General features: G+C 41.8%; 1 protein-coding gene across 1 annotated transcript in view; it reads right to left on the bottom strand.

The window, feature by feature from the left end:
- Positions 1-9,284: 9,284 nt before the first annotated feature.
- The window catches only part of F13A1 (coagulation factor XIII A chain), a 53,172-nt gene continuing 44,258 nt past the window's right edge, over positions 9,285-18,198 (bottom strand). Inside the window, exons 13-15 of the mRNA XM_088521725.1 lie at positions 15,759-15,919; positions 14,174-14,310; positions 9,285-10,158 (exon numbers count right to left, since the gene is read on the bottom strand). Coding sequence (XP_088377851.1) covers positions 10,014-10,158; positions 14,174-14,310; positions 15,759-15,919 — 443 coding nt within the window. The 3' untranslated portion in view covers positions 9,285-10,013. The remainder of the gene's footprint in view (positions 10,159-14,173; positions 14,311-15,758; positions 15,920-18,198) is intronic.

Here is an 18,198-nt window from a genome sequence, read left to right as displayed (position 1 = left end):
TATGTACGCGTCTGTGCGTGAAATGGTGTGACTGGTGTACACAATGGTGAGGACAGAGAACTACAAAGGGACTGAGTTAAGATAAGCATATAATCATGTTTCTAAGTGCTTCACTTGTGACTTAAAGCTCAGTTAATATCGTCTGTATAGATGCAGCAAGAAGATGACCTCCCAGGAAGGACAGATTTCTCAGACTCTCTTTGCAGTCATGTACCCATCAGCTCAGAAATGCTAATCATGCACAGAATGGGCATGATGGGATGAACACAGCTGTTAAAAATCTTGGAAAGATTATAGCTATAGATTGTGTCTGAATGGGCTGTGTATTGTCTTCCAGCACCATCATTCCATGCCATGGTATGTTTCGAACTGCCTCTTTTCTAGGGGTGAGTTTGGCACAAAGTCAAATATTTTGACTTATAACAAACTGTACAACTGAACAAACTGTAGCAGCAGTAACCCTCTTGAAAACAGCATCTTTTCCAAGGCCCTTCAGTTTTGCCCCCAGCTCATAAGAAGCACCTCTGATGCAATGGAGAGCATAGGAGGTTACTGGGTCATGTGGAAAAGAGGGGGCCACCAGGTACCCATCCCTTCTCTGGCACTGCAAGAAGATGCATGATCTTGCCAGCTAGGGAGCTTGGCTGCCACTGCTCTATGTTGCTACAAGCACAGGAGAATACTTTCCCCACGCCTTGCAGTCCAGCTATGTTTAATCACATGAACATAGCAGGGCAAAGAGCACATGCTTGTCATGAAGGGCACAATTCTGCTAAATACCAAGTTCCTGCTCCAGAGAGGGTTACCAAAGTATAGTTTTCCCAAATAGCTGAATCCCACTGGCTTACGTTCAGCCTGGAGCGAATTTCCAGCCTGGAAATCCCCAGATTGAACTGTTCATATTGGATAAGACAGTCTTGAGGAACAAATTAAGTAAGTTCTTTCTGTAAAAAATGCAATGGGATATGATATGTTTGTGTACATGGCAGGTTTTTGCACACATGACTCTTTGCATTACTAAATTCTTCAGAATTATTGCCAGTATATGGATCTACTTGGTAAACTAACATTAACTATGCATCTATTATGTGTTCATAGAATCAGGCCCTTAGGGATAGTATTGCAGACACCCACAATGTCACTACAGTAGGGAAATACATTTTATTCTATGAGGTCTTGGCTCTTTTTTTTTCCTGCATATCCCATTAAATGTTGTTTTTCATAATTGCATAACACCTAGTTCAAAACCTGATTAGGTAGCATCCTATTTGTTAAATCAACCCACCAAACAAATTCTCAGCAGCATCCAATCATCAGGAACAAAGCTGCACTCTGATCTGTTGCTTTGACTTAGTGGCAAAAATTAAAACAGAAGCAGAAATGCTAGTATGTTCCCTTCCAGGTGACAAAGGCTTGCTTACAGCCACGAGAAGCAGCTGAAGAAGAACTATGCTAAATGATTCTTGTCAAGGAGAATTCTCACAGGCAAACGAACAAAAACAACAAAAACATTTTCTTTTAAATTCAGATTTGCTTACCAATATTTGACACTGTAGGTGCTGCTGTGTGTGCTTGTCATTATTTGTATAAGTTTCACTTGCTCTGAAAGTAGGAGCTGCCTCTCTTCCTGGTCCTTGCTTATAGGGCTGGGAATATCCATTTGCTGTTCAATACAGAAGATGTGACAGAACAAGTCCACACTGTTCTAACACGTTGAAGTGCTCAAGCTATCAGTAAGGGCACCTGGCCAAGAGCTTGCAGCTGATCTGCTTGAAAGCAAAGCAAGTACCCTTCCATGAGTTTTGCTGCTCTGCTCCTGTGTCATTGTTATGACAGTGGTTCTGCAGAAAGTGAAAGAAACATTAACTAAAATGAAGCAGTTTTCTTTTTGAGACCATGCTCCCTCAAATAGCTTGTTTGGGCAGAGAAAAAACATTCTTGAAATATTTGTGTTTGATTTTGAAGGGTTAGAAATGACTTTTTGCAGTTGTTCCAAATAATACACTCTTGGTTACCTGAATCAACCCTTCTCAGGAGAGGAAAATTTCCCTGTAGAGGTGTCTGGGCAACCCTAGTGACTTTAGAGCCATTTGAGGCAATTCTCACACTGATCTCCAGAAATCCAAATCCAATAAATTCCTGTTGTCAGAGCTTTTGTCCTGGCAGCTGCCTAGTACAGTCTCCTTAGAGGGGAACTCCAGCTCTGATGAAGGAGAGTAATAAAAGTGCCAGGCTGGATTATTTCCTAGATATTTTCAGAAGGCTTGACTGAAAGACTAAATTTCTCTCCGTTTCAGTTCTATGTCATAATATCACAGCATTTTGGAGATAGAAGCAGGGAGTAAATGGGGCAGAGGGAAAGAACAGAGATGTTCCTGCTAGGTAGGGGAGGGTTGATCCATAAATAAAATCCCTTTCTGGCTCCAAGGACAGAGATACTCAACCAATGGTTGGTCTTTGAGTGGTAGTGTAAAGAAACCAAGATCCAGTTGGTAACAGAAATTACAGAAGTCAGGAAATGGCATAAGCAGTTTGCCTGTTGATGTTTTTATATTGTTTTTTGGTACCATCTCCTCTGTTTCACTCTCCTCCCTTTTGTAATTAATTCTCTCACAATGAATGGCTAATACTTAAAATCACATCCATGAATTTTCAACATTTGGTGCGCTATGGGATGCTACACTCAAACCACTGAATATAAAAGATAATCATGTTAATGACTACCCCACAATGCAAGTTATTTTCTTGGGAGCTTAGAAATGAAGTGGTAATGGCGGGATTTGGTTGGGTTTATGGGCTGCAAATGGTGTCAGTCAGGAATTGGTTATGACAAATAGGCAGTACGCAGAATCTCTTCCTTAAGGAGGACTGCCCTATACCCATGTGGAGCAGAGGGCCCTGCAGCATGGGGCTGGAAAGAAAAAAAAAGCATGAAAAAAAGCAGGGCTGTTTTGCAGGGTTCACTCTGTTCACTCTGACAGAGTGTCCCAGAGAAGTTGTGGAGTCTCCTTCTCTGGAGATTTTCCAAACCCGCCTGGATGCCACCCTGTGCCACGTGCTCTAGGTGTCCCTGCTGGAGCAGGGGGGTTGGACTAGATGATCTCTAGAGGTGCCTTCCAACCTCAGCCATTCTGTGATTCTATGACTGTAAAGTGTTTTAACTGTTGCAAGGAAATGGAGGTGCATTAGTACTCAGGACACCCACCTGCATGCACAGTCTGCCTTGCCCCAGAGCGAACACTGCAAAAAGTGACTAATATTGGAGTGACCTGAGGGCTATGCTGAAAAGATACAATAGGGATGGAAAGATCTACAGGAAACATTCTGATGGAGAGAGAAGAAACTGCTATCTTTTTCTCTGTACTAATAACGAACTGAGGTACTGCAAGGACGAATGTTCTGTCTTTATCTGGTCTGCTAGTCCAGTGAGGTTATAAAAGTCTGACTAAGGCAAAAGTTAGAGATACCAAATGTTTTTTTTTCCCTGTCAACTGATATCTTATAGCAGCATCATGGTGTAACACAGCATTGCTAGAAAGACAACAATAACACACACGTAATATTTATTTTACTTTCTTATAGGTCTTTCCCCCACAGTGTGCAGATGCTTTTTTTTTTTTAGATAGCTTTTTCCATTTGCCTATCTTCACACCTTCAGTTGTAACCACAGTTGGAAGCAAGACAATTTACAGTCTGATGATGACACTTTCCCCATGCTAAAAGTGTCTCTGAACACAAAGGCTTTTTTTTTTTCTTGTGCGCCAGTAATGTTGATGAGGTCATGAAAGCTTTGGGAGTAGAGTTTATTAGTTAAAAATTCTTCCAGATGTAGCTGATCGGAGCACAAAGTATTGTTTGGTAATGCAAAACCTGCGGCTACCTTACTTAGATCAGTTGAAAGGCAGAAAATAATTCACTAGCATGTTGTACTGGGAATTATAATGACCCTGTGTAAAGCTTATCTCAATATATGAAAGCGTCTTAGTATAAACTAAATTGTTTAGACAGCAGAGGCTTTTGCAACATCACCTTTATGACAGTTCCTAAATTAGTTCAAGGTGTTTGCTTTATAGAGGACAGCAAACTTACTGGTATTTTAAGCAAATAGTGGTGTAGGCTTTTACAGCTGCAGATGGGATTTCGGGCTAGTTTACGTCACTGTTGATATGTTTGATTAGAAGGACATGATTTCCCAAAACCTGGATCTTAGTACAAATCACTAGTATGGAAACACTTTCAATGGTCAAACTGGGTCAGCATGTGCCGTGCTGTAGAACGCACAGGCTTTCCTGCTGATAAGTAACAAGAGGACTTGTAGCAGACTAAAGCTTTTTATTCCCCTCTTCTTTTAGTGGCATTGCTAAAAGTTCACACTATTACTTCTGAAGGTGCATTTTGATTGTTGCTTACAGCAATACAGTTTATTTGTTCTTCCTATAGAGATGAGCAGTACTAGCCTGAGTATTTTTATACACATACATCTACAGCTGCATAGGAAAAAAGCCAATGCTTTCTCAGACTGTGACATCCAAGTGGATGTTAGTTGTGCAGCTATCCTGGATCTTGAGCACCTGACCACCCTTCACACCTCTGGGTTTTCCCTGCAGGCTTACAGAGCTCAGGGTGCATCTACAGCAGTGACCTGGGTCAGACCAGGATGGTGCTTCTGAAACTACTGCTTCAAGTGCTTTGGTTCACAACACAGTTTTAGAGCATGAACTTTTTCAGCTCAGTTTCATCTTTAAGAGATGAAACACCAGTACACCAAAGGCTCTCCAAGCGCTAAAAGCCATTCAGATCAGACTGGACCTAGTCCGATATGAACCCTCTGAATATAATGTGGATATTGGGTATTGAGTACTGATACCGAGCTCCAGCCATTTCACTCCACTGATCTGCTTCTGTTGAACCTTACTAATTCAAACATGGCCTAAGTGCACTAAAATGAGATACAGAGTGATTTACCCCTCACTCCATGAAAGAAGGCTTGACTATACACTTCTATGAAGTTCTTGCAACATTTAATCATTATCTGCAGTCTGTTTCCAAAAGGAGATTTTTTTAAAAAAATAAGACAGCCTGAAAGGCACCACATAGCCGTTATGCTACTTTGAAGAAGGACAAAATACAGGTAGTATTTTTAGTAGTGTCTCAGAACACTACAAATTTGCACAGTGATGAAAAATCAGTTGATTTTCAAATGTTAACGCCTTACTTCTGATCAACAAATTATTCTAGAAAGCTGATCCATGATTTTCTCAAGGGTACTTACACTGGCTGTTCTATGACACAGTAGGGGATTTCTTGAAACACTTGAAGAAGGATAAAAATGAGACTATATGGAGTTTTGAATCTAGTTCTGAAGTTCTGAATCCATTTCTGCCATGCGCTAGGTCCAGGTTTAACATAATGTAACTGGATTCCAGAGCAAATAGAAATCATATCTGGATCAGATCGTCCCCAGGCAGGAGCCTGGGGAGGTATTAGAGGGAAGTATTACATTCCCTTTCCCTGTCCTGAAATCTTTGCTAAGCACCCATAGATACCATTGTTGAGACAAGTCACTGAGCTAGCTAGAACCTATGGTTTCAATCATTCTGTTTTTATGCTAAATGAAGGCCTTCCTCCCACCTTTCTCACATTTATGTCAAATAAGTAGGCCACCACAGTACAAGAAAGAAGCCTGCATATGCAGCACCTCTCTTAGCTGCTGTAGTTTTCTCTGGACCAGGCATTTCCCACCTCTCATGCTCAAGGGTCACTTTCATTTCCAGCCTAGCACTGTGGAGGGCAGGTGAACACAGCCATATTTGAGCAGGCTGCTGGTGTCTTAAAGAAACTGCCCAGCCTTTCCTGGATCTCCTTACTTTATACGTGCAGACTCTTGACTGTCTTGCATTGCCCAGGATTCCAGCCACCTGCTGATCATCCCATAAGATCTGACCATCCCCTAAGATCTGCTGCCTTTGGGAAGAGTGAGCATAGCATACTTAGTCTAGACTTCTAGCCTTTCCCTCTTACAACCTTCTTTGTTTTTGCCATGAAATCTTTATTTTGTCTCATTTGGTCATATTCTCTCTCTTTAACATGCAGCAATAGTTTTCCTTCTTCAATATTGAATTCAATCTTTTAAACTTTGACTTTATGCATTTAGTAAAATCTGCTTTCCTGTGTGCCATAACTTCCTAGCTTCTTTCTGACAGTGTCTACCCTTGCAGGTGCTTTTCAGACATTTCTCCAATGTACATTTCATGTCCCTGCTTGGTTCAATCTACTAAACCAGCTCCAAGATCTCAGGTAGTCTCTCTCCTATCAATACTCACTCTATACTTTCCTCTTTTTAGACTGGGGTTATTTTGTGTTGAACAAGCTCAGACATTATGTCCACCCTATCTGACCTGGTCATCTCTCTGTTGCACCATCACCAGAGTTCAGAGGCTGGTACCTGGCAGTTTTCGTCTTTGAGGGCAAGGACAAAGATGAAGAGGATATGCACAAGAAAGGGTGGCATATTAAGTCCCCTACGGCAGGAGAGGGCCACTTGCTTGGCACAGCATATATTGTTAGCTTCACTTTGAGGCAATTATCACTGGCAGAACCAGTCATTAGAAAAGACAATACTCTGTTCTCTGATCCTGTTCCACAAAGCGCTCAAAGCTTTCTAAGCATGTGTCACTTGTAACAGGTCATAGGCTTGATGATTAGCTAGTAATACGAGGCTCAGAAGATGGCTTGCTGTTTACCTCTGCCCCAAACTCAAGATTGAAGCTCTCAGCCTTAGGATCCAGAGGGACAATGAAAGGGTAAAAACAAGAGCAGAGAAAGGGAAAGACACTAAAAAGTTTGTGTACATCTATTTTACTTGTATATAATTTGGGCTATAAGTACTACTATCATTGTAACAACTAAACAAGAATATAATTCCATCATCTGCGCCAGGAATAACCTTTTCATTACTCTATTAATATTTTAATTAGGCTGATAAAAAATTCTTCTTGCATTTCCTTGCCAGTAACAAGATTTTGAGCGTGACAAATTGGCAGGAATTCAAACAACCTACTCTGTAACTTGGATGTAGCAAACTGGTAACACACAACACATGCCTTCAGGAACACGCAAACTTCTGTTTGTACTTGGCTTCTTTGAGTTGCAAGAGTGCAGATCTGTGGAGGAAAGGATTTGATTTGGGACTTTTTTCTCTCCCATCCCCATCCCAGGGGGGTGGAGGCAGGGCAATGTTTGGGGTAAGGGCATAAATTCATCCCACTCAAAAGAAATCCTCATCTGAAGATTGTAAACTTCAAGCTGGCTCTCTTCAGGTTGAAAAATCCTTCAGATTTGGGTTTCCCAGTCTTACCTTATTGACCGAAAGCTTTCTATAGTCCTATCAGAACACCCATAGCATGCTCAGCCAGACTTTACTCCTGTTTCGTGCACATTCAACCACCAATGAGTGGTTGAGATCCTAGAGACTATCCTTCTTTAGTCCTTAGGTTCCTGCAAGCAGCTGTCCGTGTGGAGCAAGCTCAAAGATGATGCTGAGAGCTGTTGACATTCCTGGTTTGTATTCCCAGGCCTCCTTCACAGTCATCACTGAATTTCCCTTTGCTTCAACCTACCCCTCTGTAAACTATGTACAAAAATACTTTCTGTCTCTCAGGGAGCACTGTTCAATTTAATAACTGTTTGTTAAATGCTTTGAAATACTTAGCTGAGAGGAGTACAAGATGCAGGTAAGGTCTCACAAGGAACATACTGGTCACTTAATGGGCTCCAACATGTTAAAGCAATTCCCAGGGGAATCTGTGGATTTTCTCCTCTGGCACTGGTATGTGCTCTGGAAATTGCCACTTTTTCCAGTGTATTAGGTAGTAAATTGTTAAAACAGAAAGAAAAACAAAGGCTAAAATAATTGAACTGAAAACAGAAATATTTTTATTCTTATTTTTAATAGAGATTGTGTCATCTCCCCATCACCCAAAAGTCAACTTTATCAGCTGGGCTCAGAAACAAATTTTTTAATGAGCTCTTCCAATAAGAGATGCAGGAACTACTGTCTACAGTGCTACCATGCAGTAGTGATTGATCAAACACAGACCACAAGTTATAAGTGCAACCAGATAAGCTTTATTTCAAATTCCTATTACACTGTAACTACTAAAAATCCAGAATGGAAAGCAGGTTTATATGCAAGAGCAAAATATGGATAATCTTACTAGATGATACAGACTTCAGTAGAACTGCATAAGCACTTAACAGAGATTTTCATTGTGCAGCACAGGCTGTTCAGTACCCTGTTCTCAGAGGACTTTGTGAGACTTTATTATTACCATTTCTAATAGGTCACATAAGCTGTATGAAACCAGTGTGTGTCCATGCCTGAAGTAAAAGACCCACAGAAAAACTGCCTGATATTCTTGGCTCCAGGATTACTCATTCAGACTGGGAGGAGATGCAAATCTCTATTCCACATACTTGAGCTAAAGAGCAGCCTGCATTTCTCCCCATTCTTAGCTTATTACACAATTGGCTGTAGGCTATTCAGGAGGCAGTTCACAGCAAAAACGGGAGCAGAAGACAAACCATCACCCTTGCTCTCACAGTAAAAAGACCACAGAATGACTTGGCTGTGTGCTGCACAGTAAAGTCGCAGCATTTAATGAGCATGAGGCTCTTTTCAGCTTCTTTGGAAGCACAGTTATCTCACCTGTGCTGTTTGTTACTGTGAGATATGCTCTCACACACCATGGCTGGTGGGCCATCACTGCAGCTGGACATGTGAATGTCACACATGCATGTTTACCTCATGTAGAAAAAGACCCTGGGAAGAATGTCAGGAGAGATGAAAAATGCCCCAGGTAAGTGGGTGCATGCCTCAGGAGAGTGGAGGAACCTATCTGGAGAACTAATAGAAACCTTTCCAGAACACCCCTGGGCCAAACAAGGCCTTGGGTAGACCTTTGCATCTTACAGAAAAATATGCTCCACACGAGACAGGAAGCAGATCCAGCTTGCGGAGTTTCTGATTCTCAGGGTACATGTTTTTATCCCTACCCAGTTGAGCTTCTGTCCTTCTGACAGTTGTTCACATATACCACAACCTGATTTTGCAGTAGCCGTGATTCCAGGGGCACTTTCTGAGGTGGTTAAATCTAGTTTTAACCCCTAAATGGGAGCACCACTGCAGGATATTTGTTAAGGTTGTGGAACAGGGAGCAGAAGAACCCCACTAACCTCCAGTCCACAACAGACTGTGACCAGAAAATGCAAGTTTGGTGCCCTCTGAGCAGGGGCATGATAAACTCTAGAGTTTTATAAAGAAAAAGAGAGGAACAGCATATTAACTGCATCATATATGGTGGGATGAAGGCATGAAATAAAGGAGTATGTGTGGGTGCAGACAGACATGAAAGAGCAAGAGAGAAAACATATTGAAGTGGCAAGTGGGAACAGAGAGCTGGGAATATTCTGGTGATAACAAATCTTGAGAGATGCTTACAGTAAAGTGAGCTCTCTATGAACTGAAAAATTCTAACATTGTAAGATAAAGCAGTCCCTTAAGCTAGAAATACCTGTTTTTAATTGCAGCCTGAACGATCTACCGTAAGGTTGTATAATTCACTCTGAGAATTTATAACACTGGTTTCTTCTTCTTTTTTTTTTACTTTTCAGTAAAATATCAGACCTTAATTAAAACTAAAGTTCAGACTACTTTAGTGAACAGAGCCTTTCATATTCTCTCATCACTAGTGCAAAGGGCCATAAATACAAATGAACTGTAGGAATAACATGACCTAGGATTGCCTTTAATTACTTGTATCTAATTTTGAATCGTTCACAATCCAGATGCATTTTCCAACTCTTCCCAGTGTTTTCAGTTAGTTTTCTTTATCACATTTTATTAGGCATGAGGATAGTCAAAATAATGAAATTTCTACATCTCTCTCTCTTTTTCTCTATCTAAAATGATATTTTGAAACACAGCTAATTAAAGAACGAATTCAGCTCTTTGTTCATAGTTTCTGAATCTGGACATTTAGCTCACCATACACATGCCTCAAAGCATCACAATTCAGGCTTGCAATCAACTTCCGTAACCCTGGCCGTTTTGGGGTGCATTTTACTTCCCAGGTCAGAGTAGAACTTGCTGGGATTTGCCTGCAGGGAAAAATGAAAGTAACAATATTATTATCAATCAACCAGTGTTATCGGCCTGGCCCAGAACTGGAGAAACTGAAGATGGACAGTATAACACATCTCTCTCTTTCTCTCTCTCTCTTTTTTTAATATTTCAGTCATCCGGGTAAGTGTACTATAAATTATTCCCTCCATCCTCCAGTCCTTGCAAAACTGACTCTGTCAAAGCCTTTTCTAGACTTTCCTCCAGGCTAATTTTAAATTTCTAAAATGAATCTGCTGCCTGTCACTTCCTCTCACTATCACTTTCAAGATGATCTTTATGGATAACATATCTTTTTGCTTTTTAATTCCATTTTACCAGTGTATTATCCCATAGCTTGCTGGCGATTCCCTAAATGGTTAAGCAAGTCCTTACTCAGAAGTGCCAGCCAGGGCCAGTACTGTTGAGGAACAGAGCCCCTCTGCCCCCTTCTACCCTAAGCCACCCTGCCACAATTGTAATACCAGGACATCTCCTCACTGACCACTTCAGAGTTTAGTTTCTCATGCCCATGCAAATGAGCCAAAGTATTTTTGGGAGTACTGTTATTAGCAGTTGCTTTTTTACATAATCTATGATCCTTGATAACACATAGTATAAACTGCACTGCTCATGATTTTCTAATTTTGCTATAATTAAAATACACAGAGACCCTCAAGTATTTGGTTTCTGTGTTTTCTCAGTGCTTTCATTACCTTTTGTGTGCAGATTTTGAAGACTGATATTGATTCATTGATCACATTTGGGGCATGTCAGGAAGGGAACCAACAGAGGAGGCAGCACAGTGAGGAGCATTCATAAATAAAAATGAATGTTCTTTAAGAGAAGAATCTCTTCTCTCACTCCTTAAGAGAATTATGAAGTGTTTTTGTCAGTATCACATGGTTATGGTAATCTTCAAACACCTGAATATTTGGTGAGCAAAGGTACTATAAACTTTAGTTACTATTGCCAGTTCTCATCTGATAGGATTTGGCTCTCAGATGTCATGTCCTCCACTAGGGTCAACACAGAAACAAATGCCCAGGCTTAGCACAATTTGCCACAAGACAGAGAAATTTTCATTAGCTAGAAATTATCCAGTTTAGGTTCCTCCCATCTGCGTAATTGTTTTAATGCAAGTCTGGCCAGACTGATTTAACCTGCTAAAAGGAGCAACATTCTAGCTCCTTAGCGCCCATCTTAGGTATCTCTGTATAGCACTGCACTGTGTTTTGCATATGCAGCCACAGGTACCCTGGGGCTTCTACCTTGTTTTAGAAAAGAACAAGAGGAGACTCAGACTTTTAGCATGAGTGTATGCAAACTGTTTCCAGCAAGTGCCCTCTTCTTTTTATCTTTGTTCTTAATGAGAGATATGCTGTTCCCCTCAGCTGGCCTGCATGATCAAATGTCCACTAAAATGGTAGCATGATAAAGCAATGACTTCAATGGCTGCACAATGTTAAATACTTTTTTAGATTTAGAGTTTATGGGAATGATCTGCAAGGGATGATGTGTATGGAGAGTGAGGAAGATATTGTATGTCTCCTGTGCAGCGATGTTTACATTTTGAAGCATCTGGGGACTGATTCCCTAGGAATGAAGGTTTGTGGACTTCATACTCATAGTGTCCCAAGGTAACAAAGAGCAGTGTATTTATTTCTCTTTTCCAGATGGCATGTATGTACATGTAGAAAGATAAAGAGCTGTGTTAAAACCCACCTTTTCCTATTTCTCTCCTGTCCTACTGCTATTCCTAGCTGGAAATGCAGGAACAGCCAAAATGACTTATCTGCTAGTGTGAGAGCATGCTTGGCTAAAATCCTTTTAATGATATCTATCACTGCCTGGTTAATTGTCATGTGCCATGCAAAGACTATTATCTGGATAGGGATTAAGGCTGCCAAAAGCTTTTTCATAAGTCATGCTCTTTATCTATCTCAAGTTAATGACTAAATATTACCATAGAGCTCTTATGAATGGTCAAGGCAGAAACCTCCAAATCACTTAATTCCCAGAATAATATTGTAGCTGCTGGATCACTCATGCCTGTTTTGTGGAGTCATGCATGTGAAGCTGAAAAGCTGCCTTAAAGATACAGGTAATTCTGAAGTCTCATCCCCCAAAACAATTGTAGAAGACACATCCCATGTGTGAGAGTTCCCAATGCATAGGGAAGCAATGGAAGGAGGGGAAAGCCTAGAATAGGTTTAACTCTTTTTGCAAACGGAGTAAAGCCACCTTAATCTGATTTGCCTGGGAGAAAATTTAGTGATGAATGGCTCTGCGTAATATGCTGAGCCATCAGCACAGAGAAGCCATTTATCACTCTGAATTCACAGAAGCAAATGTGATTTTTATTTAAATAAACTACAGCTGCCCCCTGCTCTGTCCTCTGTAAGTATAACCTGCGGCCTTCATTCTTCTCAGAGAAGTTAAGTCAAAAAGCTTAAAATGACTAAGCTGATCCATTTCCATTTTAAATCACACCAAGGGCACTACTGTGAAGGGAGAAACATGGTGACTTGAAGGAAAGTGACGTCCGCTCCATGAGTCATGTTTCTCTGTAGCTCCTATGCCTTTGATGCACCTGACAGCTCCTGCTCCCTTGAAGGAGAGAGGAATCGACAGCAGCTTTTGGAACAAGGAGGCTGCAGAACACCAAGGGAGTCTGGCAGGGCTGCACAGCACAGAGGCCTTTCACTGACACTTGTGTGGGGAGTGTGGATCTTGCTGAGTCATGTGCAGCAGCATCTGTGACAGGTCACATGCACAAAGCAAATGTGGTGTGATGCCCTTTCGCAGTCATTTTGCTATCTGGCTCCAATCTGGAGCCTTTTTTTTTTTTTTTTTCCTCCCTCCTCCAGAGTCCCTCTTTTTTTTTCCCCTGGCCCAGGTGCAGTCAGACTCAGACTCTCCTTACTGGCTGACAGTTTATGCAGCTACTGAAACACAGGCAATTTTTCAGACTTCTTTTGCACACACCCGGGAACCATCAGCAACAGTAATGATAGATAACATCACATCAGCTGCCCAAGGCTCAGCAACAGCTGCAAAATCTTCTAGGATCCCAGCTATACATCCAGGAACTAACTGGCTAATACCAAGCTCTGTGCAAGTGCTGGAATAGCAACAGCCTCATCAATACATGTCCACATCAACTAAACCTTGGGAGTCTCTATTACAAGTTCTTCTCACAGCAGTGACTGTCCTATCCAGCTTACCACATATAACCTGAACTCTAAATGGAAACAGAGTCTAAAAAAGTAAGCACTTATCACACAGATACCCCTATGCCAGCACTGAGTGCAATTCCTAGAACAGCGAAGACCAATGAAAGGCTTTCCTTTGCCTCGGGAATGGGATCAACTTGTTCCCTACATGCTCCTCTGTATCCGGGCAGCCCTGGGAAGCGGCACTACCAGAGGGAGCTCTGGGCTTTCACACCACTGCATCAGACACTCAAAGAGACAGACTATCTAAGCCCCGAATAACTTTGTGTCTTGGTATAAAGTTGCAAGGCTCACTTGAGGTATCTGAATGTATTGCATAGTCATGATTAACAGGAGTGGATAAAATCCCTTCTAGAAAAGCTGCAAGGGACTTAATATGCATGTAATAAGCACATGCCAGCAACCAGTTCATGTGCAGGATAAATCTATTTTCTTTCTATGATAGCAGTTCATAAGTGCTATTGTCAAGCAGTAAAAATGATGTAATGCTGTGAAAAAGAAAATTCCAGTTGTGTTAGCAGCTACTCGCGACCACTGCCCCTTTCTCCAACACCAATACTGAATGGATGAAATGCGCTCTCAGTCCCCCTTTGCATTGCGAGGGGCAGTCTGACTCCTTCAGTCTGTTGAGACCTATAGTTTCTACATGTATTGAATCTTAAAGTCAGGAGAGAGTGTCTGAATTATTCAGCATTGCATTGGTTAAGTGTCTTTCATCAGCTGCCCTCTGTGAGCAAGAAGGGGCTGACCTCTTGGTTAGTTCTGCTTCCTTTCCTACCTGAAATCCTTTTTCATCGTTCTCAGCACGCCGGGTCCCTCGAGGCGGAGCGTGACATTCTCCAGGGTTTGATTCAGAGGATTGGTGAATTCCACAATCACAAACATTTCCCTACCAGCTACCGTCTCGCCCTGAGTCTGCAAAGCAAAGAAAAGGATGAAGATTCACCACCTGAAAATAATAAAATGGCCAACAGTGAAATCTGAGGGATTAAATTTGAAAGGAAGGAGAGGGAAGGAGAAGGACTGGAGCGTATAACAAAACAACACAGGGCAGGGAAAGTCTTGTCAGAAGAAAGTTGTTAGATGCCCATGGACTTTGCTTCTGCCGTTTTTCCTGTCCGCACAGTTCTCTCAAGCTGTGTGGCTCATTATGAGGCAGGCCCTCATTTCCATAGAAAAAAAATGGAAATCTGCCTGCACAATCCTGGAGCTGAGTGCCCAGCTAAGGGAGAGACCAGCTTTAGGGTTTTTTTCCCCCCGATTCATTCCCCCTTTCCAGGCACTGAAGTGCATGACCTGTTCAGGATGCGGAGCTCCCCAAGAGAGGGCTGCATCTTAATTCCGAAATAGAAACCCTGGGTTGTGCTGCTTGCACCTCTCAGAGGTGCTGGGCCTGTCTTCCCACCACGCTGTGATTGTCTTTCATGCTCCAAAGGGATTATGTGTGTCAGGTAAACCAGATAGCCAGTTGTCTTCCACAAACATCCTGAATCCCCACCTATGCAACTGAGAGCATGATCTGTGTTCTTTATAACATGGTCTCGGGTTACATTAGAAAAAGATTATATAAAGCTTTCTTAAACAAGTGCTCATGGTTTTCTTTCAGCATTTTGAAAAAAGCAGATCCAAGTGACATCATTCAAAGCAGACAAAGGCTCAGCACTTCTAAAAGTGAGGCATTTTATTCGGATGTGCAAGTCTTAGCGCTGAATTTTTAAACTTTGCCATACAACACAGGGCCTTTGTGCTATCAGATTCATTACACTCTCACATTTTCACAGTTATGATGCCACTGCCTGCAAACCTTCTTGGACCTTCATGAAAGTCCATTGAAAGCACATTCACTGAGGAGCAGCAAAGCAGCATCCTTAAAGCATCATCCCAGACAGATGTTGCTTGTCCAGGTCTGGAGGTATTTTTCACAAAGCCTGTAGAAGCTTTCAAGGCAAAACCACCATAAGAGTAGTGTCTTCATTTTTCAGCAAGAAGTCTCTGCACTGTAGTGCTTTAAATAAAACAGACTTTTTAAGTAGTCAAAAACCTAAGTGATATTATTTCTTTTACCCTGTAAGTTTCTCCAGCTTTCTCAAACCTTTCCCCCTCCTTCTTGATAGAGATCATTTAGCTCACTACTAGAGGTGATGCCCTCAGTCTCAGTCTTTTAATGCCGGGATACTCAGTACAATATATATGATACATTCACACCCTCACACACTTCAGCTGGTCACTACTTATAAGTTCCATATTAGACGGAAGGTCTAACACATACATGTACACCAGTTCTAGAAGTCAGCACGGCAGTTTCATAGAGGCCAGTCTGCACATAGCATGGCCGGGTTCCCTCAACTATGTCCCCAAAGTACCTTGATATGCAGCATGGGAATTTCTAGTACGGTAGCTTTCTGCACAGCCAGAATCTTTCCAGTTTCGTTGATTCGCGCCGTGACAAAGAAATGAAAGGAGGCTTGGTCCAGCAGTTCACCCAGGTACTCACTTGATTTGATCAGAACATCATAAGTACTAGCTGATGGGAGAAACAAAAAAAAAAAAAAAGTGTTTGAAGCAATCTAAAGGCTAATTATTGCTTCCCTCATGACTACCTCTGCAGGCAGCAGTTACATGACTGACCTGAGAAAGGTGCCCATGCACCAAAGGATGACTTTTCCAAAATACCTTTTTTATTTCACCTTACAGTCTCACCTCACCTCACCCCCTTCTCTGGGGCAAGGGCTGTGTCTGTGTGTATCCTCTGTCCTGGTGGCCTGTCATGGTGGCCCGAGGTTGTTATTTAAAGTTTCTAGGCACTATCACAAAATAAGTAAGGATGGCAATAAATAGCTATTGTGCGTGAGTGTCCAATCCAGCCTTTCAGTATCTTACTTGTAAATATTTGCTCATTTACATCCCTGCAGAGAGATGCCATTAGGGATGCTGCGGAAGGAGCCCTTTCAGGGTGTTGAATCCATGCTGACTGTCTGGAAGGGCAGGGCTTACACTGCTGGGTATCCCCTCTGCCCTACTTCCTCCAAAATTTAGCAAGCAGATTCTCCTGTCTCCAGCATGCCCTTGAGAGAGCTTTCATGTGGTCCCTGATGATAATTATTGGAGGAACAAGTCCCCCTTGGCTAGATTGTAGAGATGCAAGGAATCATTAATTTTAACCATATTGAACTGCAATTCCCAGCACAACAATGGTGTTGAAATGTGATGTGCTGAGGCAGACTTGCTAACTAAGTGGCCAGGAAGAGCATATAGATCTGAAGCTCCTGCCTCAATAAACATTCATTATAACCATAGTAAACATATCAGGATCTCCCATCTGTTAACTATGATTATTGCTATTATCCATTATTTGTATTGTATTTGTGATACACACTGTACACACTTAGATAATTGGACTCAATCGAGTAATCCCATTCACCCCTCTTCACTCTTTCGACCCACTCACATTTAAATCATTCCCTTGATTTGGTTCCAAAGCCATTCCCATAGTGATCACCTGACCTGGATTTACCAGGTCAGTCGTAAATTTATGTGCTATGCTTCCCTTCCCCTCAGTCTGTATCTCTTGTAAGAAAACTTCCCATAATGCTCCAAATCATAAATTATAATTGAGGCAAGGTATTCTTCATCTGTGCAAAGTAAATAAATAAAAAAAAATAGTTGCATTCTATGTGAATTTTACTTAACAGTGGAAGGAAAGAAGAACTTTTCTGTTTAAATTAATCACTACAGAATATATATAAAAAAGGCTTCTATAGCATTAGCTGTGCTGGCAAGTTGCCAGTACCACTTGGTGCACCTGGGAAAGCCAAGGGAGACACAACACTGAGCTGACTTACAGACTTTCAAAAAATAGAGAAAACTAAATATAACGGAGTAGATGTGAGAGCACCTTTGAAGGCATGAAAAGTTTTAAGCTATTCAAATCCTCAAAGATGTTTTCAACCCACACAATTCCTTTAATCATTATTCTGAAAATCATGCATTTGGCCCCTGCTTGAAAACTCAGTTTTCTTCATTCTTTCAATAGCATGGTCTGGAAGAATGCCTTTGGCACATCTTTATTATATTGTAATATTTTGTTACCTTCTGACATATATGTATATATAAATATTTCCTGCCATGAACTACGCTTACAAATTCTGCTTGAGTTCGTAAAAAGGTATCCTATCATCCATCACACCTTCAGCAGAGTATGCTCACACAAGCAAAAAGCTGCCCCTGAGATAGATCAAGCACCTCTGAGGGGGCTGCAATACACTGCCACTCATACAGCCAAATCCCTGTGGGGACTCACAGCTCAGAGAGTCCCCAGCTCCTCATGGAGACCCCCCTGCTTCTTCTCCTAGCAGCTGGCTCACAATCCTCATCTTGCGCCACCTCATTACAGGTGAGAAAGCTCAGATAGCAGCTGGGGAGGCTGTGACCTTGAATCGGTTGGACATGGGGGACACATCCTCTGGGATCCCAAAGTCCTGCAGCCCTCTCTGTACTTATCAGAGAGAGCTTTTGCCCTGTAGCAATATCGACAAGGCAAAACCTTGGCTCCACACTTGCTCAGTGGGGAACTCAAGTGGAGGATCCTCTGATTTAACCAAGAGGGAAGATCTTAACTCCTTAAAAGCATGTTTTCAGCAATTTTGCTGAGATGCAGACTCTGATCCAAAAGCCCAGCCTTGTCAGAGAAACAAGTGTTTGGCAGTCACCTGCTGCTGGGAGAAGTCAGGGCTCTGCAAACAGCCTGCTGTATAGCACCTTGGACACCAGCAAGTCCCTGACACATACTCTGAAAAGCCTTCT

The sequence above is a fragment of the Tinamus guttatus genome, unplaced genomic scaffold (assembly GCF_059628265.1).
Source record: "Tinamus guttatus ecotype Peru unplaced genomic scaffold, ASM5962826v1 Tinamus_guttatus_pri_ptg000131l, whole genome shotgun sequence".
Lineage (NCBI taxonomy): Eukaryota > Metazoa > Chordata > Aves > Tinamiformes > Tinamidae > Tinamus > Tinamus guttatus.
Note: the sequence above shows the minus strand (reverse complement) of the source record. Positions and strands in the feature narration are given on the sequence as shown.